The 27,075-nt window shown below is 42.6% G+C and overlaps 1 protein-coding gene across 2 annotated transcripts in view; it reads left to right on the top strand.

Moving 5' to 3' along the window:
* LOC139909614 (serine/threonine-protein kinase D3-like) overlaps positions 1 to 27,075 on the top strand; it is a 55,444-nt gene that overhangs the window by 19,165 nt on the left and 9,204 nt on the right. Inside the window, exons 2-10 of one of the 2 annotated variants that reach the window (XM_071896786.2) lie at positions 5,228 to 5,366; positions 9,278 to 9,409; positions 12,102 to 12,259; positions 15,437 to 15,626; positions 16,468 to 16,545; positions 17,006 to 17,162; positions 17,402 to 17,525; positions 19,018 to 19,095; positions 22,694 to 22,970. In XM_071896786.2, the coding sequence (XP_071752887.2) occupies positions 5,228 to 5,366; positions 9,278 to 9,409; positions 12,102 to 12,259; positions 15,437 to 15,626; positions 16,468 to 16,545; positions 17,006 to 17,162; positions 17,402 to 17,525; positions 19,018 to 19,095; positions 22,694 to 22,970 (1,333 nt within the window). Of the gene's footprint in view, positions 1 to 5,227; positions 5,367 to 9,277; positions 9,410 to 12,101; positions 12,260 to 15,433; positions 15,627 to 16,467; positions 16,546 to 17,005; positions 17,163 to 17,401; positions 17,526 to 19,017; positions 19,096 to 22,693; positions 22,971 to 27,075 lie in introns of both variants that reach the window. The other variant, XM_071896785.2, reaches the window with a different exon arrangement.

Here is a 27,075-nt window from a genome sequence, read left to right as displayed (position 1 = left end):
CGAGTCCTGAGTGCTGCTGCAGTACTCCTGTGAGCGCAGAGCGATGATGTCAGAGAGGGGGGGGGGGGGGGGGGGGGGGGGGGTGTTTCTGGCTTCGCTGGACAGTTTCCATGGTCATGTATGAATTTAGGGAGTTTCGTGACACTTGACAACCTCAACAACTGTGTATTTTTAAAATGGCATGGGCGTCAATGACAAAATACACACTTTTCTTAGGCTAATTCCTGGAAAAAATAAAACACTTTGTGCAGATGTGTGGGTTTTAACATGTTCTGTTGCAGCAATTCATCACTGATTCAGCCTTTAGAACAAGTGGATGAATGAAACTACCTCCCACACACACACACACACACACACACACACACACGCTGCGGACGTCATGACAACCCTGACCCACTCAGCGCTGCTTCCTGTTGTTTCCTGGCTGAGCGGCAGAGCGAGGTGACAGAGCGGCCGGCTGTTTACCTTCATGTTTCCCATCGCTCCCTTTCGGCCCGGCGCTCCCGGCTAATTGCGGCGCGCGGCGAAGGGCTGAAGAGTTTTATTGGAACCGAAAAGGCTCTTAGCGGAAAGACGACGCTTTATCTGTTTGCGCTCTTCAAGCCGCTGCCGGGTTGAAGTGTTTCGGTAGAGGAAGAGATTCAATCCAAAAAAAAAAAAAAATCATTACCTGACCATTACCTTCATGATTCGATATCTCCAAAATCTGGAGGATCCAGTCTGTGAAAGCATTCTCATTTAGGCAACCAAGGACTTTAGTTACCTGCTATCTGTTAAAAAGTCAAAATAATTTGTTTTAGTCTTGTGCTATCAGTCATTTTATTAGAGTAGATGTCACTGTTTTCAAATGGTGGATATCTGATTTGAAAGGAAAGAGGAGATGATTCTGTCGGGTTTCTCTTGGTTCTTTGGTTTGACGTTGTTGCTTTCAATGATAAAGAAGCAAAAGAATTAAAAACCTCTCTATTGTTTTATTATCCATGCAAAAATGTTTTTAAATTGATTTTTTCCTGGAGTGTCCTGGAATTCCTTCTTTTTCAGTCGATATCTTAGAAAAATCCCCTCTGATCTCTTGATGTTCAACTCATTCAAGGAGTTATTTAGTAATGAAGTGTTTTAATTTACTTTTTTGGTGAACCCACTTCCCCTCAACCTGCCTCGTCTACTTCTACCGCAGTTAGTGATTTCCTACGTTTCCCAGAATGCCTTGCGACAACCCCCAGAGAACGGGCGGGAACTTGTTGCTTTCAATCAAAGGTGGCCATATGGTTAAAATGAGTATGCACCCTTTACTCAAAAACCTGTCTCTCTGCTGCAGTGCATTCTGGTCTCTCTCCTGCTCCTGTGGTGGAGAAACTGGTCTCTCTCCTCTTCTACGATGGATTTCTCCCTGTATGATTGTTGAACGTCTCTCGGTGCAAAATGGCGGCTCTAGAAAGAAGCCCTCGCTCTTTGATTCTGAGGGACTGACACCAAAACCTGACGTTTACCGCTGATGTTTTACATCCTGAAACATTTTCTCATATCAAACTCCACTGTAGCTGCTGGAAACATCTGGAGGTGACGTCACCTCGTCTACGATTGGCCGGTTATCCACCAAGAAGAAAAACACAACAAACTACTGAATGGAGCCAGAGATGAAAAGCACATCACTAACAGCTGTTCTTTTAAACATTAAAGTGTTTTAGTGGGAATTTTGTGAGAATTCCTTATAAACAACTTATGAGCAGTTTAGTGTTTTTTTCTGTTCTTAATAAAATATATGAATGGTTACATGTCAGGAGTGTGTGTGTTTATGTGTGTGTGTGTGTGTGTGATCCACTCCACATTACCCTTTTAGAACCAGGATTATTCGCCCTCGATGAAGACTTAGTCTCTGCGATAATGGCATGAGTGCAGCAGAGATTAAGAGGTGGTGTCTGTCCCAGCTGGGTGAGAAATGGACTTATGTAAGAGCAGAGACCTCCGGCCCGGCCTCATGCTTCCTGGGGTCAAAGGTCACGGCTGGCTCTGCTCTGGAGGTCTCGGCCTCGCTGCTCTCGCCGACCTGAACGCCAGAACCGGACTGAGGGGGGCCGTCAGAAACCTCACCTGAGTCCGGCCTGGGCGTCATAATACGGCGAAAGAATGTAAATGAGGGTTTGTGTGTGTGTGTGTGTTTAGGTGTGTGTGTGTGTGTGTGGACGTTAAGCCAGGTTAATGGAGGCTTAAACATAAAGAGGGGATCAGTGTGTGTCACGGGTTCACGTAGCGCGGTTATTAAACAGCCTCTTCTCCATTAATAGGACTTTTTATGCGTTTCCCCCACAGAAATAGAATGGATAGAACGGCTCTTCCACTGTTTGGTAATTTAGCTGGTGCAGCATGTCGAAATTTTAAGTGTTAGTTGCTATGGCGACAACACAAGTCTGGACATTAAGGCTGTAAAGTCTGTCTCACTGTGAGAACTGAGCAGATGAGTCTGGAAGCTAACGTTAGCGACGAGGCTAACGTAGCTTCATCACAGACTGTACTTCTCTCTCTAGCTCTTCTAGTCAACATTAGCATGTTAGCAATCCATGGCAGCAAGGAGACAGAGAAGCTGCTTTGGTTCTTGCTGTAAAACCTCTCAGCTCAGTGACTTGATGCGAGTCTCTTTATACAGAAGCTAGTCCGACGGGTCACAGCAAGATGGCCGCCGCTCCGACCGTCCAGAAGCGTTGATTTGAATGGGAATGACCGTTCCATCCATTTAAATTCTGTGGTTTCCCCGCTCACCTAAGAGAAAACAGTTGATGGCTATCGCTAACCGGTTTGAACAGTGTCCAGGCTCACTGTGTTTCAGACTTCATCCGGTCCTGACGGAGGGCTTCAGCTTCCTCTAACTCAGCTTTGGCTCAGCTGAGACTTTTATTTTACCGACTGAGCAGCATCCTGATTACAAGTCAGACGTGGGATTGTTCTGCCGGCTCTGGTGTCTCTCTCTTGGTGTCAGGGAGGTAAACAGAATGTGAATTGAATGTGAATGACAGGAAACAGAACTGAATTCCATTAAATTCCACTTCTAAGAGAGTTTGTCTCGACTCGCTGAACATTATAAATCAAAACATTATGAATCAAATAAAAGACAGTTCAACAAATCAAACACATTCAGTCATAATGTCTGGATTACCATTACATGTTCTGCATCAAATACCAGCTGAAAGGTTCCTTTAACATTTTATATTTCAATTAATATTGATAATATATAACACTTCAATTCCAATTCTGTCTCCTGTAGGTTTTTTTTCAAATTCAAATTCAAATTCCTCAGCTGAACTGGAACTGATGAGTTCATTCATGAATTCACAGCAGCAGTCAGCTGCTTGGACAACAAAGCGGTTTTCCCTCCCTGTGTGGCGGCTTACAGCCACATGGCTAAAGACTGCAGGGTGTCAGTGACAGGCCCTCAGTCATAATTCATGGTGTGTGTGTGTGTGTGTGTGTGTGTGTGTGTGTGTGTGTGTGTGCTGCTTCCGCCTCGCTCGGCACTGTCGGTTGGGTTTCCTGCGTCTCGCTGCAGGATCCTGCAGACGACCTGCAGCCTGCTGGCTTCCTGCTCACACTGTCACAGAGTGCAGCTGAGGGCAGGAAGCTGCAGGTAAACCCCCAGAGCCATCACACACACACACACACACACACACACACACACACCGTTTTACCAGAACAACCATAACCCTAACCCATGTGATGGTAGAGGAGACCGACTTACCAGACACTAACATTTATGAGCTTTTCTCGTTAATTTCCCACTCAGTGACCCAGACTCAAGTCTCAAGTCAATTCCAAGTCATTAATGTCAAGTCTCAAGTCTAAATGTAGAACAGCAAGTCAAGTCAGAACAAATCAAGAGTCCAGTATCAATTTAATATCTTAAAGAAAACTAAATATCTAGGACTTTTCAATGCAATATGGTTTTAATAGGATAAAAACTTGGTAAGAGCATCATGAGTTTGATTTCTATAATCAGTTTCAACTTCAATAAATTCAATCATTCCATACAAATTCAGAAAACAGAATTTAAATTCAGTCGTCCGCTGGAACAAATCTCATCACTTTCAATCTAAGTCATTTACACAAACACAAGATCTCAAGTCAAGACTTTAGAAACCTTTTCAAGTCATCAAAGTACAAGTCAGAGTCAAGTCCCAAGTCACCAGAACCCAAGTCTCTCAAGCAATTCAAACTGTGACTCGAGTCAGACTCAAGTCCAGGTCATGTGACTCTGGTATTTGGGGTTCTGTAGCTGCTGGGAAACGCTCCTCTAGTCTTTCTACCGGCCACTTTCACTGCTTTACCAGAAAATTTGACTTTCAGAATAGGAGAAGACTGAAGGAGAAACTAATTTAGCAGCCACAGTCAGAATATTTGATATTTGACTGCTGGTAGTTTCCCACTGTGGTATCAATATGAATCTGTTTCATCACATATCATCAGGTTAGCTAATGATTCAGTTTCGGCAAGCAAAGCAGCTTTGGTTAAGGTTAGGCAACCAAAACCATTGAGTTAAGGTTTTTCAGTTTATCCGTTTTTTGGCGCACTGGTTAGTTACTTTCAAAATTACAATATAACAAACTGACAGCAGTTATATTGTAATTCTGAATCATCATATCACAAATACACAAACATAACAGGAAACACATCAAACAATAAATACGGCAGAGTTAAGGTTAGGAAACTAAAACAACTTTGGTTAGGGTTAGGTTAAATAAGCAAAACTTCACTCACAGTAAAAACCTAATTGTCAGGCAGAGGCAATTTAAATTTTTAATTTTAAAAGTCTGAAACCTAATGGTATGAATGAGGATTTTAATGTGAATGGTTTTTCTTTATAGGCTCTAATGTTCATCTTTAATTACTCTTGGGTGTCTGGTTTTGTTTTATTGTGAAAATGTATATTTTTCTGTTTGGTTTAAATCCACTAAGGCAGCCAGTTTGGAAAGGTCTTTGTCATGTGACCCTGATGAAGGCTTTTCCACCAAAACGTAACGTAGAACATCCATCAGCCTCTAAGAGAAGCTGAAATTGTTTTTCAGTTCTTTTTTCACACATCTTGGTTGTAAATCGAGGTAGTGACAGTTTTGTTTTTCTATATTAGCATAAGAGCAGCAATATCTCCAGTGATGTTGAGGTATCACCAAAATGTGATATCTGCAGGTAACTTACCGTCTTTGATCTTTTCTAATCCTGACCCCCCCCCCCCCTTCAGTTCCCAGAGTGTGGGTTTTTCGGGATGTACGACAAGATCCTGCTGTTCCGCCACGACCTGAACTCCGACAACATCCTGCAGCGTCTGAGCTCGGCCGAGGAGATCCACGAGGGAGACCTGGTGGAGGTGGTGCTGTCCGGTAAGACCAGAATCCCAGGGGACATGTACGGCAGTCCGCAGAGGACACACATAAACATAATTTTCTTTCTTTTCTCTTTTGTTATGTCGAGGTAACGACTTCGTTATCTTGTTATCACGACAAAAACAAAAGTCGTGCCGGTGTTGTGTGACTGTGAATTCATTCTAGATTTGTTGCAGGAAGCGGATCAGATTTTATTTTGGCCGCAGAATCACAGGCAGAAAGTTGGTCTCTGCTTTGTTTGCCTGCAGCTCCGATTTGGCCTGATTCACCATGAAGACCAGTAGTAAAGTAAAGTAAAATCTACTGTATGTCTTTCCCTATCACTTTTCTATCATCCAGTGCTGTGACCTCTGACCCCTGACCTCCTTACTGCTGGTTGCCTGTCATGTTTCTGATCCAGGTCTAGATCAGTGTGAAGGCTGACAGACAGGATAAAGGATATATGTTTATTATTTTTTACTTTTATACTGTTTTTACACTCTGTTTTTAACCGTATCTTGTGGTGCTTTACTGCGTTCAGTTGTCCTAATTTATTTTCTGAGTATGAGGTTTGGTTGTTAAAGCAAGTTTTAAAAAATTTCTACAAAAATAAAGTTATTAACATTAGTATTATTATGTTAACATTATATTATTTATTATAATAAAAGTATGTTTTTTAAAAAGTTCTATACTAATTAAGTTTTTTAACAACAAAAATAATAATAACCATAATAGTAATATGAAAAGTAATAGAAATAATAATTGTACTATTATTTTATTTTATTAAAATTCAAATATATATTTTATAATTTTAAAAAGTGCTATAGAAATAGTTTTATTATTATGCTGATTATTATTATTATCATTATAAATCTAATGGTGCACACTGGCTGTTGCAGGGATTGAACCTGTGACCTTTAACAGACAGAGAGACGTCCAGCCAGCAGACCTCAGTAGTTTTAATGATTTAAATCCCTTCAGTTTTCAGCTGGACCCCCCCCCCCCCCCCCCCCCCCCCCCCCCCGCCACCTGAGGAGAGCGGTGAGCCGGGACAGATTCTTTCTTTTCTTCTGTTTCCTGTGTGGGCCGGGTCGCCCCCCCGCCCCGCCCCCACGCTCTAACCATAATATTATGGATGGGACTGTCATTTCCTGCGGCGGGCCGTGAAACTAAACCGACACCTTAACAGCTGAACGCCCGGCCTGGCGGCGGCGGCGCTCGCTTTTCAATTCCACAGAGGAAGAAAACGAAGTTGCAGCCCAAAACCACAGCAGCTCCAACCCCCGACCGCTTCCTCCTCCTCCTCCTCCTCCTCCTCCTCCTGCTGCTGCTGCAAAACCTGCACACACCAGCTAGTCTTATACAGTAGAATAGAATAGAATAGAATAGAATAGAATAGAATAGAACAGAATATGGAATATAATATGGAATACAAAATTGACCAGAGTAATAGAGGCTTTGCAGCTTTATCACAAATCTGCTCCCAGCCAGCTGAGTCTCATGATGGAGGAACATGTAGAACTGTGTGTTAGTTAATAAAGTGTAAATCTGTAGAACTGTGTGTTAGTTAATAAAGTGTAAATCTGTAGAACTGTGTGTTAGTTAATAAAGTGTAAATCTGTATCAAGCAGCTAGAACCAGAGAGCAGCTGAGTCAGCTTGTTGTGGTGTGGCTGTAGATCCATTCAGTAACGTTCTCAGTAAAAGTGAATAGTGTGATAAGGTGGATTTGGTTACTGTGACACAGTAAACTGTCTTGTCTTTAGCCCTAGTCTCTACTCCAAAACACTCTGAGTTGTAGCTTGAGAAGAGTCAGCTCAGTTAACCTGAACAAACTGTTAGCTAGCTGACTGTATACAGGAGTAATGTGTATTTTAGAAGCCTTGCAGCTGCATGTTGCTCTAGCTGCAGACAGGAGAGCGATCTCTGACTTGTAGAGATGAGATAGAAGCGTGGATAACTCTCTCAAGGTCTGCGAAGGAAAAGACTTAATATTAGGGATGTTCCTCAGCTGCAGGAAACAGGACTGAACCCTCTTGACTGGATCATTACAGGCTTTTAGCTGACATTCTCCTCCAGAGAGACTTACAGCAACTGTAGAATAAGCTTCAATTCCCAGATCAGCAACATTACAAGCAACCAATATTAAGGAGGTAAAAGGTGAGAGGTCACAGCGACCAGACAGTCGATCGATCAAAATATTCCTGTGACTGTAGAAAGATCATGGATGATAGAGAAGTGAGTCTCAAAATGTTATTTACTGAAAGAAAGTGAGCGTATCTGCTAATAGAATGAGCTCATTTCATTTGTTTTGTTTTCATCGTTACAAGGATACAAGTGACATTATCTTGATACAGACTTATTTCACGATACTGTCACTTGTTTTTCTTCTTCCTTGGAGGACATTGGACTCTGCTGTTCCAGAGTCATGGTGGATGTTTTTCCCTCTCCCGGTCGGTCTGGACTGTGTCGTCTGTACAGAATGTGGTTTCCATGGCTTTGTTTTTCATTACGGCCGTCTGGTGGAAGGCAGCCTTCATGTTGGCCCGCTGATAAAGGAGACGCTCGTGTTCTGGGAGGATTAATGTGAAGACAAAATGTGCCAATAGGCCTGACATGACTTATTAAAGGCAGAGAGAGATTTCAGATAGAGAGAACCACATGTCTCGCCAACAAACCGGCACAGAATAGTCAAAGGAAAAGACAAGCCCAGATCTAGCCACGTAGAAGGGAAATGTTGCCGGCAACAAGCAACTAAATGAGAGCCAGGCTCAAACATCTATCAAAATGTTCTAGTAAGAAGTTTTAATGAAGTCAACAAGAAGTTCTTAGAAAAATGTTTTCTTCACTGTGATTATGGCAGATTGTAGTTTTAGTTCTACAAACATTTCTCAGAGGCAGAGCTGCTCTGGAGGCAGAAATAATCTGATTGGTTGAGTTAAACCTCAGTGGGCGGAGCCAAAGAACCACAGTTTGTTAGAGTGTAAGTTAGCTAACTGGCAAACTTGAATGGCAAATAAGGAACTGTGGTCAAAATATAAATACACAATATAAATGGCAATTTCTTCTTTTTTCATTTATTCCTGACCATGGCTTCACGCTGTTGGAAGGTCAGCTAGCTAACTAGCTAACCTAGATAAATTATTATGGTAGATTGTATTTTTTCAGTTAGTAGCAGAGCGCTAGGCTTCATAATATTAGCTTCCTCCTCTCTTGCCCATCATTGGGTATGATGCAGATGCAAAGATGCAAAGTGAACTTGAGTGGCACATCACCAAAGTACCCATAATTCTTACCAAAGCATGTGAACTGTCTGAAAGTGTAAATACACAAGAATAAAAAACAGGAAAAAGAAGAAAGATTGCTAACTAGATCCCTGGTTACCACAAGAGTTGTAATGGCAAAAACCAAACTAAACCAAAACCAAACCAAACTACTGAACTACCCGTTGTATTAAATCAATAATAAGTTCCTGTGTATTCAGTGCAACGATGCTGAGGCAACTCCATTGGCAACGTTGCCCATCAGCATTTCCCAAAAAGTTGCTTTGTGGATCAGTGCTTATTGATGAATGATTAACTACAAAATCTCTCTATTTTTTAGGGATTCTACTGAGACCAGGATTGGCATTTTGGTTCTTTTTGGCCAACATTTACAGTACCATATCCACTGGTCCTGATGGAAGATTGAGCAAAGTGAATCTAGTGTGTGTGTGTGCGTGTGTGTGTGTGTGTGTGTGCGTGCGTGCGTGTGTGAAATGCCATGTAATGAAATGTAATTTTGAATGATTGTGTTAGAGAGAGTTGTCTGCCTCCTGGTTCAGGCGGTAGTGATGTCACCGTCCTCTCCTTGTTTCTCCTCCCAGTTCCAGGGTCAGAAACTTCCCAGTCAGCTGCCACTTGTTTTGACCGCTCTGTTCGCTCGTTTCAGCTCTCGCCACCATCGAGGACTTCCAGATCCGACCCCACGCGCTGTACGTCCACTCCTACAAGGCCCCGGCCTTCTGCGATGACTGTGGGGAAATGCTGTGGGGGCTGGTGAGGCAGGGCCTGAAGTGTGAAGGTGAGGGGGAGCGAGGCCGTAACGCTGCCGGGGTTCAGGTTCTGGTCAAATGCTGTTAGGTCATGTTATATCATGTGGTCTATGCATGCCTTATACCCCCTTTGCACCCCAATTAAACGGATTGTATTCAGATGGAGCAAAAACGCATCAATTCCAGGTGTAAACAAGACGCATCAAAGATCTGATCACAAAAACAAAACCCCCTCCAGAGGTGATCAGAACTGTATTTGGTCACATGAAGAACAACCGCTAATCGCAACGTGTCTGCAATCCACATATGGGGGTTTTGCTGTTGCGTTTCCTATCAACCAGGTCTGGTGCCATCATGGAGGTCCAGTGGACAATTGATTGTGCGTAAATAATGTCTAAATCTATAACAACCAGGCTAGAACCAGAGAGCAGCTGAGTCAGCTTGTTGTGGTGTGGCTGTAGATCCATTCAGTAACGTTCTCAGTAAAAGTGAATAGTGTGATAAGGTGGATTTGGTTACTGTGACACAGTAAACTGTCTTGTCTTTAGCCCTAGTCTCTACTCCAAAACACTCTGAGTTGTAGCTTGAGAAGAGTCAGCTCAGTTAACCTGAACAAACTGTTAGCTAGCTAACTAGCCGGCAAACACACTGATGTTAATGTGAACATGCTAACGCTAGCTGCTACTAGATACGTTAGCTAGTGTGCTAATCAGATGTGTTAACAACAAGACAGTGATGTTAGCTGACCAGATGCTATGGTTAGCTAGCTAACAAGCTGACATTATCTAAACACTAAATCAATCAGATGGATCAGTGATGAAATGATCAGTTCAGTCAGAAACAGACAGAAATTAACCGTCTGTTCGATTCTGTTGAGACGGACAGAAACACAATCAGCTGTTCACAGAGCTGAGGACCTCCAACATGGCCGCCAGAGGATTTGTTACATCATCTGAAAGCCTCTAGCAGCTACAGAATTGGAAATATACTTTAATGCACAAATCCAACAAGGAAATACATGCAAACGTCAGGCAGGCAGCTCAGATAGTGATAGGCTACTTGTCAAAAATGGATTGTCAGAATATTTGTGGACTGGAAACAATTGAGACAAGGTGTTTCCTAACAATTATAAATATTAGTAGGGGAAGTGATGTGCGCGGCTATCTGCCTTGCGGCGAGGGAAAGAGAAATCAAATGGTAATGTGTATACCAGAGACGCTGTGGATGGGAAGCTGGCTCAAAACCTGCACTGAACGTCATTCCCTCTGTCTGTGTCTGTCTGTCACCGCCGTCTGTAGTGTCTAATGAGGCACAAATACCTAAAAACGGAGCTTTAAACACATGAAAGTTGACTTCTGGACCGCTCTCCCTGCTCCACGTCTGCCTCCGTCCCATAGAGAAATAGAAAGACCAGACTGTTGAGGAGCATGAATCATAAGAAGTCGCCATGATGCAGTATTATAAGTCTTATTTTAATCATGGTTATGACTGCGTGGCGGCTTCCCAGGATTTCAGTTCTGCTTCGATTCCTGCCACGTCCACGCTGACCTAGTCATCACCTCAAATCGAGGCCCAGGCACATATCCAACACACACACACACACACACACACGCGTGCACACACACATTTTAAGGCCTGAATCAAAGCAGGAGTGACTGTAGAGCAGGATGTCTTCATTGACTCGGTGACTTCCTGCGACTATTTTTCAAAGAGCCCCGTCTTTCAAGTCCTGCTCTCAGCGCTCAGAAACCTCAGTGGATCTCACTGTAGTGATGCCAGGCGGAGGATGGAGCCGCTTCACGCTCCGCGGAGCCGAGCGACCGTCAGCGGAGAAATAGTGCTTCCGCTTATATAACTCGTTGGGAGGTGAAAACGGTTAAAAAAGCGGAGGTTTCGAACCTGAGAGGCGACAAAGGATCTGCCCACCCACTGAGGAGAGGAGACGCAGCCTTGATGTATACTCCTGTGTGCTCACTCCAGTGTGTCGTTGCTGCAAAATCACGTACTTTTTTGTGTCCCATGATGAAACCTCCAGCTAGTGCAGCCGGCACAGACTAGTGTCTTGCTCAAGGGCACTTCGGGCAGTTATGGCAGCATGGAGAATCTGCAATATAATATCTCTGTTAGAATATTATTATTTCATATTCACTGTCTGTGAAGCACTTTGAACCTTTGCTTTTGAAAAGAACTACATAAATACAAGACTATTACCATTATCACCACACTTCATAAGATATGGGCTTCCACATTCCAGGTAGCAATATATCTTTTTCCAATATGGATGTATGCAACATTTTGGAATGACACGCTTCTTAGAGACCTCTTCTCATCTTTTATACTACTATTAGGCTACTACTACTAGTACTGCTACTACTACAACTACTACTGAAACTACTACTACTATTACTACTACTACTACTATAGCTACTATAGCTACTACCACAACTACTACTACTACTACTACTACTGAAACTACTACTACTACTGCTATTGAATCTACTACTACTACTACTACTACTACCATAGCTAAAACTACAACTACCACTACTACTATTACTACAACTACTACAATTACTACAAGTGTTTTAACAATCAGATAATGCCAGAATTTTCATTAAATAAATGAAAACAAAACAACAAGAAGAAGACAGCATAAGCTAAAAGGACAGGAATCGATGGTTAAAAGCAATGAAACAGTAAAACAGATTTTCTCCTCTGCAGGATGTGGGCTGAACTACCACAAGCGGTGCGCGTTCAAGATCCCCAACAACTGCAGCGGGGTGAAGAAGAGACGGCTGTCCAACGTCTCGCTGCCGGGCGCCGTCCTGTCCGTCGCCCGCCCGTCGCCCGCCGAGTACGTCCCGACGCCCCAGGAGGAGGTAGGTGCTGCCGGGACCCGGGGGCTGTTCCCGTCACCGTCGCTCATCCTGCCTCTGCTGCTGGAGCGTGTCATCGCTGTCGTATCTCTAAAATATCAGCTGAAAACAGTGTCGTTTTTAGCTTGACCGCCATGCATTTTAGAGTTGATCCAATGGCAGCATGTAATCCTTCAGCTGAAGTGAAAACATGAACATCACCAAAATTGGAGTTACGAGGTTTTCACACAACAGCGATATATTGATTAGTTGGATTAATTGTTTGATTAGTTGGATTGTCTCTTATACATATAGATGAATGAAATCACACACACACACATTTTCCACGCTAACAGAAGTTTATTGTGCAACCAAACAACCATGTAGGCTCTGTCTCTCTCTCTCTCTCCCTCTCTCTCTCACACACACACACACACACACACACACACACAGATTCCACAGACAGACAGGAGCGATGCCTGCAGGCGAAACACTGGATTTTCCATCCCGTTCAGCCAGTTAACAGTCAGCAGCAGTGTGTGACTCAGGCTGTGTGAACATGCAATGTACAGTTTGAGCAGCAAACTTTTTACTGGAAAAACGTTATCAGCTTCATCATTTTTTTAAATACCACACACACACAAACACACACACACACACACACACACACACACACACACACACAATACTGAACCATCTGAACACAGGAGGGAGTGAAATACTGAACTTTTCGATGATCCATCTTCTCATGAATGCAAAAATACAGCTTGTTTTATTATTTTTTATTTACATTTGTGTGCTATGTTGCTCTGTTAAACACTTTGTGGCTAACCTGTTTGTTAAAAGCCATTTATAGATAATTTGGACTTGATTACATGTCAAACACATTTTTGCGTACAGCTTCATAAGGTTTGATAAAGCTGTAATCAGACTGCGTTGTGAGAAGGTGGATTATTAAACACTACTCTACTTCTCTGTGCTGTGGACTTTAATTTAGGCCTGTTGCATCACATGCTTCCTGCTTTTGCCAGTACTAAGGTATAGGCTGCACATTGCACAAGGGCATCATTGTTCTTGTGGATAAAAAGGATTGCAATAGTGTAGAAGTTTAATGTTGTGTGGCTGAGTGAATATTTCTCATTATGTCTTCCACTGAACAGAGACATCTGCGGTTAGTTCCCTTACCTTTATATGTTTTTAACAAACAATATGCATGCATACCTTTGTTTTTGTCAGTGAATTGAACAATAATACAGTAACCCTAACTAAGTATTAGGTTTTCACCACGTAAATACATGGTAAGAATAGTAAATTTCCAAGTAATAACAGCAGTAACTATGTAGGTAAACCGAGGTAACACACCCTCTGGCGGCCATGTTGGAGGTCCTCAGTCACGGTTAATTTCTGTCTGTATTTGACTGAACTGATCACTTAATCACTGATCTATCTGATAATATCAGCTTGTTAGCTAGCTAACCATAGTATCTGGTCAGCTAACATCACTGTCTTGTTGTAAGATATCTGATTAGCACACTAGCTAACGTATCTAGTAGCAGCTAGCGTTAGCATGTTCACATTAACATCAGTGTGTTTGCCGGCTAGTTAGCTAGCTAACAGTTTGTTCAGGTTAACTGAGCTGACTCTTCTCAAGCTACAACTCAGAGTGTTTTGGAGTAGAGACTAGGGCTAAAGACAAGACAGTTTACTGTGTCACAGTAACCAAATCCACCTTATCACACTATTCACTTTTACTGAGAACGTTACTGAATGGATCTACAGCCACACCACAACAAGCTGACTCAGCTGCTCTCTGCTTCTAGCTGCTTGTTATAGATTCAGACTTTAGTAACAGTCAGTGGACCAGTGGACTTCCATGACGGCAGCAGCGGTGGTAGTTTCCTAGAAATTAGCTTTTCTGACAGAGTAATTGTTCATGGCTCTGTCTACTTGGACAGTAGACATAGTAGCATAGAAACTGATTGATGAATTCTTTGAAGTGATTTCTGAGCATTTACCTACTTAATCACAGCTGTAATTACTTGGTAATTTACTATTCTTCTTAGCACTTAGGTTGCCTGTAAAAGGAAGGGTTAACAATAAAACTTGATGTTCTCAGGATGCAGCCAGACTACAGTTGGTTTGACAAAATACAGACGAGGATTGTTGACTTGCTTCCAGTCGAGGCCTCTGAAACAAAGCCTTTCATAACCTCACCTCTCCAACCAGAAACAAATCTGCTCTTTTGTGTCCAATCTATCTTTTCCCCAAGGCCAGACACTCAGTCAGGATCACTGCTGCTTTATTCTCTGTGTTTTCACAGTGAGATTTCTCTCTGTGGCTGAACGTTCATGTATCAGAGCTGAGATAAAATGCAAGTGGATGTTTCTTTTTGTTCTAAAAAAAAGACAGCCACTGCTTGAAAAATGTGACTCTTACAAAATGATTACCTGAAATTAAAACAAGTTAAAGTACTTTTGAATGGACAGTAGGTAGAGTTGCAATACAGTACATAAGATATACATGAGATATATTGGAGATATCGGCCAGTCAGCATCATCCACCTCTGATATGATGGATGTGATGCAGTTTGTTTGATTATAAATTTATTGTAGAATTGATGAATACTACACTGGTTATTATTATTATTGTATTGTTCTTATCATCCTGGGTTTCAATGGAGAGTTTTAGTGTCCCACGATGCTGTTTCAAAGGCTTTTCCACATGGGATTTTTGGCATGAAAAAAATATATATATTGAATATCGGCACAAAATATCCACTATCAGCAGCTTTGATCCAAAAACATTCAAAAACCCATCATCGGTCGAACCCTAACAGTAGGTAACTTAAATCCTCGGCTGACAGATGAAATAACACTGGATCCTCTATATTTTACAGTTTTTGGATAATGGACTTCAGGTAATGATTTGTTTCCAAAATGGATATATAGCCTTTTGGAAATCTGCTTAGCGATGTGAGTGATTCTGATTCTGACAGAAACAAATGTAATGAAAGGAACATTTTCCCCTTTTTGGATTTTGCTTTCTATTTGGACTTCCTAAAGACGAATAATCAAACAAACAATTTTCCCCCTCTTTCCTTACTTTTTCTGACTCTTCCTCCACATTTCATCCTTCCCTCCCTCCCTCCCTCCCTCCCTCCCTCCCTCCCGTCCGACCCGGCTCCTTCCCGCCCCTCAGCAGCGCCCCTTGCTGGGCGCCGGGAAGCGTAACTCCCTGCTGAGCGGCCGGCCCATCTGGATGGAGAAGATGGTCCTGGGCCGGGTCAAAGTCCCTCACACCTTCTCTGTCCACACCTACACCCGGCCCACCATCTGCCAGTACTGCAAACGCCTGCTGAAGGGCCTCTTCCGCCAGGGAATGCAGTGTAAAGGTACGAGACTGGAGCTGGAGTCGTGAGTCTGAAACGAAAGTGAAAGTTATTACGGTTACGTCACATTTTACATTGACAATCGACCCATGGAGCTACACAGGGAATGACAGATCCCCTTTACGCCTGGCATTTTGGACCTACATATGATTAGTCTCTTCCATACCTGTAGTACTTGGACCCACAGAGAGTATTGGCTCCAGAGTCAGCTGTCAGTTTCTAACACAATGAGCATCATTTAGTTCGGTTTTTGCTGGTTAGACGGTCCAGAGCCTGTCGGACTGAGAGAGAGCCGAACTTCCACTGAGACAGGATTTCTATCTTTGGAACAAATATCCAGAGTTGGAATTTCGGCACAGAGGCACAGAGATTTGGGCTAGTTTGGCAAGTAGACTGTGGGACACCTCATTAACTATGCATACTGTTGACCAATCAGAGCATTCATTAAAACCTGGGTGTAGGTGACATCATTCACACCAGGAAGTAGATTGGAACTCTAAATCTGTTGATTCTGTTGAGTTTTTCAAAGGGCGTTAGTCAAATTTCCACAATGCTGACATGTTATAATAATTTGGGTAAATTTACATTAACAGGTCCTTTGTTAAATTATACCATCGCAATGCGAAACGTTGCATTAAATGATCATGCAACTATAGACAGTGTGCGGGTTCTATTCCTATCTCAGCATCTACCTTTTTGGTTGTTGTCCTATGCACCTGTCACTCAAAGACCTGTAGGTGTGCAAAAAAATATTTTTTTCTTAAATTATACCATGAAATTGAAGAATGCAATTCTTATTGCACTGGACCCTTAATGATTGAAATTTGTCCTTTTTCTCCTTCAGATTGTAAGTTCAACTGCCATAAGAGATGCGCGGCCAAAGTACCACGAGACTGCCTTGGTGAGGTCGACTTTAACGGAGGTGAGTTGGCCTGAAAGTTTTTGCCTGGTTTTTGGTGCCAGGTGATGATGTCACCACCTGTTGTACTCTATAGAAGGTGACATCATCACCTGGCACCAAAGACCAGCCAATAGCAGATGGCAATTTCAGTAGCATGCTTTTTACCCTTAGATGTCTGGTTTTACACAGATTTGGGTTTGGGATTTTAACCTACAAAAAAAAAAGAAAAGGAAAAATCTGTATACTGTATTGCAGTTTATCTTGCAATTGCAATATTCAACAAAATAATTGCAATCAGATTATTTGTCATCATTTCTGCTGCCCATTTATCCCTGTTAGTGAGCTGCTTTTTCTCCAAAGTACAGTCTGCAGGGAAAGACACTGATCTTGTGTCTGATCTTGTTTCTTTCTTGCCCTGATGAAGATGTTATGGTCAAAACGTGTTGCCTCAGTTTTCTATACACTGATCTCGTGTCTGCAGAGCCGTCCAGCCCCAGCCTGGACTCCGAGGCCACCATGGAGGTGGACAACAGCGACGCCAACAGCGAGTGCGGCCACAGCATGGACGAGAAGCTCTTCTTCACCGAGAGTTCCTGCACCGACGGCGACAAGGACGACGAGACGCTCAGAGCCATCAGGTGAGCGACCAAACGCCTTCAGGTTTTAGGGGTTTTCCAGGTTCGCCGGGCTGTCTGAAATTCTGTTTCAAATTAGAGTTATCATTGTATGAAGCCTTTCGATAGACTTTGATGCCTTTAAATCAATATTGATCGCAAAATTGGTATGATGGTGTAGACCGGCATAATTATTATTGTGTGTGTGTGTGTGTGTGTGTGTGTGTGTGTGTGTGTGTGTGCGTGTGTGTGTGTGTTTGCAGCCCGTCCACCAGCAGCAACATCCCTCTGATGCGTGTGGTCCAGTCCATCAAACACACCAAGAGGAAAAGCTCCACGGTGGTTAAAGAGGGCTGGATGGTTCACTACACCAGCCGAGACAACCTGGTGAGAGACACACACCCTGATATAACACACACCCTGATATACACCCTGATATACACCAATATACACCCTGATATAACATACATCCCTGATATACACCCTGATATACACCCTGATATACACCCTGATATACACCCTGATATAACATACATCCCTGATATACACCCTGATATACACCCTGATATACACCCTGATATACACCAATATACACCCTGATATAACATACATCCCTGATATACACCCTGATATACACCAATATACACCCTGATATACACCAATATACACCCTGATATACACCAGTATACACCCTGATATACACCAATATACACCCTGATATACACCAGTATACACCCTGATATACACCAATATACACCCTGATATACACCAGTATACACCCTGATATACACCCTGATATACACCAGTATACACCCTGATATACACCAATATACACCCTGATATATACCAATATACACCCTGATATACACCAGTATACACCCTGATATACACCAATATACACCCTGATATACACCAGTATACACCCTGATATACACCAGTATACACCCTGATATACACCCTGATATACACCAATATACACCCTGATATACACCAATATACACCCTGATATACACCCTGATATATACCAATATACACCCTGATATACACCCTGATATACACCAATATACACCCTGATATACACCCTGATATACACCAATATACACCCTGATATACACCCTGATATACACCAATATACACCCTGATATACACCCTGATATACACGCTGATATACACCAATATACACCCTGATATACACCCTGATATACACCAATATACACCCTGACATGAACCCTTAACCTGTTCCTTTGCATTATACTATATGTGATGTGTTGTTGTCCTGTACCACGCGTGTCAGTGAGTGTGTTTACATGCACATTAATATCCTGTTTATATTCGGGATATTCAAATATTCTGTTTATGGGTTGGCACATGTAAACGCCATAACCCATTTACAATAACCAGGATAAGCCCACGTCCCGAATATGAAAAACATGAGCTAGCTGGGATATGATGATATGACCCGGTATATCCTGGCATGAAAAAACACCAGATCCTGTTTATTGTTGGTTTGGTGATCAATAGCGCTGTTTCCATGGAGTTTAGAGCATCAAAATATCGAGCCACTAATAGAACTACAGCAGGTTAGACTGTCTCCATGTATACAGCTTTATGGAAACACTGGTGACTGATCGCTCCATGTAAACACCAGATCCAGACTAAGACTTTGGCCATGACGAGGCTCATATTCGGAATATTAATGTGCACGTCAACGCATTCAGTGTGTATTAATACGTCAAGTACGTTGTCTATATTTCTCTGCTCCAACTCCGCCGAGACAAACTGCTGTCCATGTTTTGTTTTTTTTGGGGACTCGGTGATCAAAGTGATTCTGAATCTGGAAAGTTTTACACTCAATAAACGTTTTCTTGCTTTTTTTCAGAGGAAGAGGCATTACTGGAGGCTGGACAGCAAGTGCCTGACTCTGTTTCAGAATGAAAGCGGAGCCAAGTTTTACAAGGTAGGAGACCCAGGCAGCCGGGTCTGGTTTCAGCTGCTGGCCGAGCGAAGCAGAGGAGACGGAGAGAGAGAGAGTCAGGCCGACACGGCAACACTCAGCTCCGTGTTCGCATCACACGCTCATTATAAGGATGTTATGACTTCATTTTAATTATTCTAATCAGAGTACGATATAATGGGCTTTATACAATAGATAGTTTCAGTTAAGCGGACGGATTGGTCAAAGACTGTGTGATCGCGAGTCGATGATCTGTCTTGCTTTCTCCTATTTTTTATTCTCATGTATTTATACAACTTTGCAGTATATGTCTCATACCATCATCGTCATGCCCACAGAAGCCGTAATACATTAACATCACAATAATCCTAAGAAATTATTTTGATATTGATATGTAACGATATCTGCTAGCATATGCATTTTAAATAATCAAATTAATGTTCATTGCATTAAATGGCATAGTAAAGTAAAATAGTAAGTAGGAAGAACTCTTAATTTTCAAATAATATTCCCTAATTTGTTTTGGATCTCATTTTGTGAGCATTTTTTTAAATTAGTATTTGCTTTTTATCGTTAATTTAGACAACAGAATTATGTATCACGCTAACTCGATATCATTGTTTCATCACGATATGATTCTACTGAAAGACGATAAACGATAAATATTGAATTACTGCCCAGCCCTACCTCAGGTACTATTCCTATAATAATACATACAATAGGCAAAACCGCAACAGGGTGAATACTTTCTGTGGCAACTGTACAGCTAATAACATATGAAGATATATTCATATGAAGTCATTGTAATGCATGTAATTTTCCAGTGTGATTGAACTGCAAGAACAGTGTATTTACGAATATATAACAGGTTTGAATTTGCATGCGATACCTGACGGTGAACTTAAAGTAATGTGTTGCCAGTTATTCTGAGCCGTAACACCTCCTGTATCCCAGCAGTGATACAGGAGAGGACGCTCTTCTCTGTGATTATGGGTGTCACGGAGATCAAAGAAGTACGAGGAACAGCCAAGTACTACCGGCGGCATCGATATACCTGTAACCACAGTAAATATAGCAGTAGATTTATGGCAGGAGAACATCCAGGAAAACACTGAGTCAGCAATCCCTGACGAACTGTGAAATCGATGATTAAGCGGTTTGTGTTTTTATAAACAAGCTCCGGGCGAATATCAGAAGCTAGAAGATGAGTTTTACGGAGATTATAGCAGTAATACCTGAGAGGGCGTTCTGCACTTGGATTATGGTTCTGCAGTAGGAACATTTACATTTTCACTCTTATCCAGACTGACGTACAATGAGAGACTTATGTCACCCCCCCCCCCCCTTTACCCCAAGCTTTCCTGTCTCTCTTCACTGTCAGCCAACAAATAAAGCATAAAATGCCAAGAAATAATCTTAAAAAGTAGCATTTACAGTCAAAATGAAAGAGAAAAAAAAGATTTACAAAAACGTCATCTTGTCACAGTACCTGGTCCTTACTATTGGTTGTGTTTAATGTTGGTGATCGAGGAATTTAAGATTATTCTACTGTTGAACTGGTAAGTTGCTCTGGATAAAAGCGTCAGATGAATGCCTAAAATGTAAACGCAACCCTTTATTGTCATTCTAACGGTGCGTTCATGTGCTGCTGGGAAAGTCCGACACCCAGGTCTTCCAAGTCGGCTGCTAAACAGCGTTGCTTTCACGCGCTATTTAGTCAGAAAATCAAACGATAAACAAACATGGCCGCCCTGCAGCTCAACAAGCTAATTCAATGAACTTCATTGAAACAAATGTTAGTTGTGATGGTTAGTCTGCCGACTACAAACTGTAATAAAGCTGCATGTGTATAGAAGAACAAAATTAGATTTTTCAGCTGTGTTGAGAAGGTTAAAGGTTATTATTGCGTCATAACTCGGAAACTCGGGTAACGACAATTTTCTCTGACCTTCCAACTTCATCATTCAACTTTTAATAGTGTTCACGTAAAATTTCCAAGTAGGAAATTCATTTTTTTTTTTGTCCTGATATATCCGATAGACAGGTTCTTCATAAGACTGGAGGTGCGAGTTTCATCCCTCCTCCCGCCGCAGCGTTCGGCTCGCTGTCATTTCACTCTCTCCTTCATACTCTCCGTACGCTCCACCTCCTTTCATCTTGTATCTGCCGGCGACCCGCTGACCTTTAACACAAAGCAGCGCAGTGCGTTTGTTTGAAGAGCGAGGCGGGGGACGGAGCGGGGGAAGGGGAAGCTGGGAGAGATCTGTGGTCGTGTCGGGACCCCGGCGCCTCTTTGGCTCGACGCCACGCTGCCTCGTGCCCAAACCGGGGAGGCGCGTCCTGCCTTTTAATCAGGGTGGTGGGATGAAGGGATGTTTGAAGAGGGGGGGGGTGGGGGGGGCTTCCCCTTTGCAGACCAGAGAGCTTTCTATCATGTGGTGAACTTGGCAAACCACAAGCCGTTCATCTGACACCGACGGCTGCCGAGGCTTGGACCCGCCGGGCCGATCCTTCTTCATATGTTTGTTCTCTTGGCGGGGAGGAGAGGATGGAGGGGTTGGAGTAGAGGGGGGTGGGGGGTGGGGGGGGGGGGTGGGGGGTCCCGACTCTGCCAGAGGAGGAAGGAAGAGAGGCCGAGTTTTAAACATTGAAATTTGATGAGCGTCACACAGTTCAGGACAGAGGGAGAAGAGGAGAGGGTCTTTGGATCTTAGGAGTAGAGAAAGGAGTTGGGAGGTCTAGCTGAAATCTAGTCTCGTTTCTAGTCGTCTGGATCGTCTCTCGGCCTCATGGACGCTTCTTATTGGCTGACGTAACTCTTACAATGCTTATGACAAGGAGAGTTTCCTGGAGATTGAGGAGAGGAGATGTGTTGTAGGTGCAGAGATTTGAGTCTGAGAGCGGCGGTACAGCGCTCTGGGAACTGGCACTAGCTGAAACTGTCTTTTGCATAATCTTGGACTCTTATTGATCGACGAGCCGGAATGTGAACTGTGATCAGGACAGGAATCCAAATTTTTTATTTTTTTTATTTTTACCAGCTAGATCTGATTTTCACAGTGGAAAAGGACCTGCAGACTTTTGCAGAATCCGAATGTCCGGCTCCCGTGAAGTCCAGGAGGGTTTAGGGGCTGTCCGCTGTCAAAATTCATCAAGTCTGCAAAGGCTCTCATGCGGACTTTTAGGGCGCTCCATGCAGACTTCCAGCGAGTCCGCTACCTTGCAGACCTCTCTGGCAATATTTCCCATCGTTCATCGCACCACAGATGTGTTCTAAATCAGATATAAGAGTTAGAGAAGAAGAAAGAAGAAGAAAAACAACAAGAAAGGCAAATGTCAAGCGTGACGGAAAAACAGCCAAAGAGGGGATTCCTGTGTATGTTTTTAACATCTAGACCTACTTATGTGACAGGGCTCAGTCCGCGAGTCTGTAGTCCGCACTTTTGGATTCAGAAAATGTCCCAGTTCTGGTCAGTTCTGTACCTGCCGTAGTGGCCGGTACAGAAGAATTTACCAGTTTGGCTAACAGCTGGTGGTAGTTTCTTCACCCTGACTGCCACCCTACGTCTCTGACCCCCCCCCCCCCTTCCTCCACCCACAGGAGATCCCCCTGTCAGAGATCCTGCAGGTGGATCCGGCTCAGGACTTGGGCAGCCTGGCCCAGGGCAGCAACCCCCACTGCTTCGAGGTGATCACGGCCAACATGGTGTACTACGTGGGAGAGAACACCGGCGGCCTGCACCACAACCCGGTGCTGGCGGCCTCCGGCGTGGGGCTGGACGTGGCCCAGAGCTGGGAGAAGGCCGTCCGCCAGGCGCTGATGCCCGTCACCCCCCAGCCCAGCGTCTGCACCGGGCCCGGCCAGGGCAAGGACCACAGTGAGTAACCAGTACCATCGGCCAGTCCAGTTCAGTCCAAGTTCAGTTCAGTTCAGTTCAATCTAGTTCAGTTCAGTTAAGTTCAGTCCAGTCCAGTTCAGTCCAAGTTCAGTTCAGTTCAGTTCAATCTAGTTCAGTTCAGTTAAGTTCAGTCCAGTCCAGTCCAGTTCAGTCCAAGTTCAGTTCAGTTCAATCTAGTTCAGTTCAGTCCAGTCCAGTCCAGTTGTCTCTGAAGAGAAATTCTTCTTGCAGCCACGCATAAAAATATATAAATGTATATAAAGCATACAGATATATAAAACATAAATACGGAAAAGTACATAAAACATAGCACAAGACAAAGGAGTCGTAAATTTAAAGTATCATCATCCACCCATAGAAATAGGGTTTGATATGGGATTTGAAGGCAGATACTGATATTATTAGACTGAAGCTGCTGATAGCCGATATTTTGCACCAATATTCAATATCTTTAAATTTAACCGTTTTCATGCCAAAAAAATGTAAGTATTCAGAATGTTCTTCTCATCAGGGTGGAAAAGCTTCTGAAACATTTAGAGCATCATGGGACACTAAAACTCTCCACTGAAACCAGACTGATGAAATTCTGTCAGGGTTAGCAGCTCTTTGATTAAAACAAAATGTGCAAAGAAAATAAAATGTCGTGTCAGTTTTTAAGTAGCTTTTTTTCTGTAGCTCCCTCATATTAGAGGTGGATGATATCTGATATTTAATAAAAGCCCAATATCAGCAAACCGATGTCATCAGTCTAACCCGAGTGAGAAAGCTCTACACATTGAGTTACACAGGGAATTGAACCCCTAACCCTGGCAGTGTCAGTGCCTTGCTCCACCCATCGAGCGGTTTCTTAAACCGGATCAGGCCGAGCCGCTGTGTGACTGAGACTCTGTCCTGTTCTGATGTGGATTTGTGTGCGGAGAGCTTCTGAATATCGTTTGGGGAGACGGCTGTTATGTAACCTGCGGCCGGTCCGTCACTGGAAACCCACCGCCGACATTTTAACATGATTGAATGGATTTTGGAGGATTTTCCGCTCCGGCTCTTTCTGATTCATGTCAGGTTGTCAAGTGACTTCTGCTCTGAAAATAGTTTCATTCCACAACGATATTATCTCCAGCTTTTGAAACACCTGATCGCATGGCATGACAATAAACTTCACTATGAAACAGCATTGAAGTTGTTGGCCATCTGAGGGCCTTCAATTACAAAACAGTGAGATTTTAGAAGATGTAGTCAACTGAATTTCTGAATATCAACAGTTTCCTTCCAAAATGGACAGTGTTTTGAAATTAAACTATTGAAATTCACATCAATAAATTAATAGATAGTGCTGTAACTTTTTCAGCTGAACCTGATATTCTGGAGTCACAATATTACAGTAACTACTACAGTATTTATTTATTTATTTATTTAAAATACAGGCTGGAGCCTTTTTGACACCCTCAGTGACAAAAGGTACAACAGTACAGTAAATTAAACCCAATTAGACAAACAAAAATACAGGAGTTACAGAAAACTAAAGCACGCAAATACAATTATAAGAATGAAGTAATCACTAATCACATAAAAGCCTGTCCGTATTAATGTGGAAATAAGTGATTTAAAAGATGATTTACCACTGATTGTAGTAATTGAACAATTGGACACAAAAGTGTATCAGATGCTGTAAGGTTGTTGAAAATTGAAAGCCCACATCGGCTGAAATATTTGACATTTTATCAAGTACACTGAACCACCGTTACAGATATATTACTATCAATAAAGTTACATAAATTCTCTGAACGATGACCTAACTGATTGGTGTTAAGTGGCCGGCTTCCAGCAGCAGATAAGATCATCGACACACAAACACTCAGATACTCTGAGGCTGCGTTCAACAGCCAGCATGTTCTGATCGGTTTATCTGAACTCTGCAGTGTTTCCTTCTTTAGTTCAGTCGGTTTGTCCAGGTGAGAACGATGACCTTTGAACTCTGGTGGCACCAAATAACGGCACCGAGTCTCAGTCCTCTAACAAGAGAACTGAGGTTCCTGAGGGATTATGGGTAGAAGGAGACGGAAAGCCTAGCAGAACAAAATGAAGTCTGGACTGATGCTCATATTCAGCTGTTTCTTCATGTGTTCTTAACTGGTATGAACACCACAGAAGAAGAGACGGACAAGTCCAGACAGGATGACGGGTCACTAAAACTCTGTCCAATAAACAAGCTCCTTGTGAGCCATGTGACTTGTTCTGTTTCCAAGCCCTGGTTGGCTTGTAATTGGTCAGCGTCAACCTAAACAAACTAATTACAAAAACAACAAAGTCAAGTCCTCCACTATGTTTCAGACCAAAGAAAACAAACAGGAAGTGACATCACACCTTTGGGACAGGGATTGGCAGCCGTGTGCCATGGAAAGCCAAGAATCCGCAGGTTCTCATTCCAACTGAACACAACACCTGGTGATTTTACTGATTAGCACTCCTTCAGTCAGAGAGGAGGAACTAATCAGTGAAATCACCAGGTGTAGTGTTTTGTTTTCTCGGCCTCCATGGCTCATGGCTGCCTGTCGCTGATCCACATGCGAGTTGTCTCAAAGCTTCAAAATCCTGCTTTAAAGGATAAGGCTGGTGTTTTTTAATGTGCTTCTTACACATGAAGAAACAGCTGAATATGAGCATCAGTCCAGACTTCATTTTGTTCTGCTAGGCTTTCTGTCTCCTTCTACTGTCTCCATTTTTTGGTGTACCAGCCAAAATACCACAGAAAACAGTGGAAAGACCGTTCTATCCATTCAAGTTCTGTGATTTCATCATCACGATGCACCGGGCCGGCCGACTTTTTCCTCAAACAACTTAATAAGCCGGCCGTAAACGTTTTCCATCTCAGGAAAGTAGTTCCGTAGCACAGAAAATAGTCCCCGGCGTAATGAAGAATTTGTTCCCATTTGAATTTGATTTGGTAATAACTACAACAGCCTGACTTTTCATGGTAACAGTTAGTGATTTTTAAAATGTAAACTATGTCTTTGTGAGCTGTATTTAAAGGTTTTTAGCTTACAATTGGAGCCAATGACTTCCGGGTTGAAGGATAAAAAGGGAACGTGGGAAGTCAGAAAGTAACGGGAGGAGAGCAAACGCATTGTTGATTTTGTTATTTTCATAGGATTTGTTGACGATAAGAAATGTATTTAAAAACACCAGCCGTATCCTTTAATCTGTCAGCTCCCTCCGTCCACATCAGTATACTCTTGGTTCTCCATGGCACATCATTGAACACCACTTTAACAGCTGAAATCAATAAGGGATAATAGCTTTCACCTGGATTCATCTGCTCTGTTTGGTTCTTGGAAAGAGCAGCTGGTCCGAATGTTTTGTACAGTGTTAAGTTTTAATCCACCGGCTACAGTCAGCGCCTGATGGATTCACAAAATTCACCAGCTGCTTTCACTGTTTTACTTATTTATCTATTTATTTAATAGGGACGGATACAGGATAAATAGAGAATACTAGAACAATTTTCCAATGTAATGCATCACAGCATTTATAGCTACTGCTAATTTCCAATGCTCGTCCCTCGTTGGGCTTTTTACAAGAAGAGACGACAATATAAAACACGACAACAAAGAATCAAATTAAACACACAACTGATACATACAGCAGAATACATAACAAAAACAATCAAATTAACCAGAAGACAGATACATACAAAGACTTACATATCAGTTTAGGGAAACTGACTAAGGCGTGGGAAAGAAGGAAGGAATCCTAATCTATTATGAATTGTGAAATCTGTTGTGAATTGTACTGACAACATGCACTCAGTTTTTAGTATTGTACTTTTTGTTTGATTATTTTACAGTGTCTTGTAAGCCCATGTGTGCTGGGAACCAGTATGGTGTGACACTATAATAAAATCAAATCAATCAATCATACAGTATAAAATATGGCAAGAAGAATTGGATTAACCAGGAATAAATGACATGATTTCCAGCCAAATATGATGTGTAGAATAGAAAATCGCCACTGAATGAAGGCTGGTTCAAGTCAAAATTCATCAGCATTTGCCTGGTGGCTGATATCAACTTCCCAGCTTGTATATCGC

This window comes from Centroberyx gerrardi, chromosome 18 (assembly GCF_048128805.1).
Source record: "Centroberyx gerrardi isolate f3 chromosome 18, fCenGer3.hap1.cur.20231027, whole genome shotgun sequence".
Lineage (NCBI taxonomy): Eukaryota > Metazoa > Chordata > Actinopteri > Beryciformes > Berycidae > Centroberyx > Centroberyx gerrardi.
This window is presented reverse-complemented; position numbering and strand designations above follow the sequence as displayed.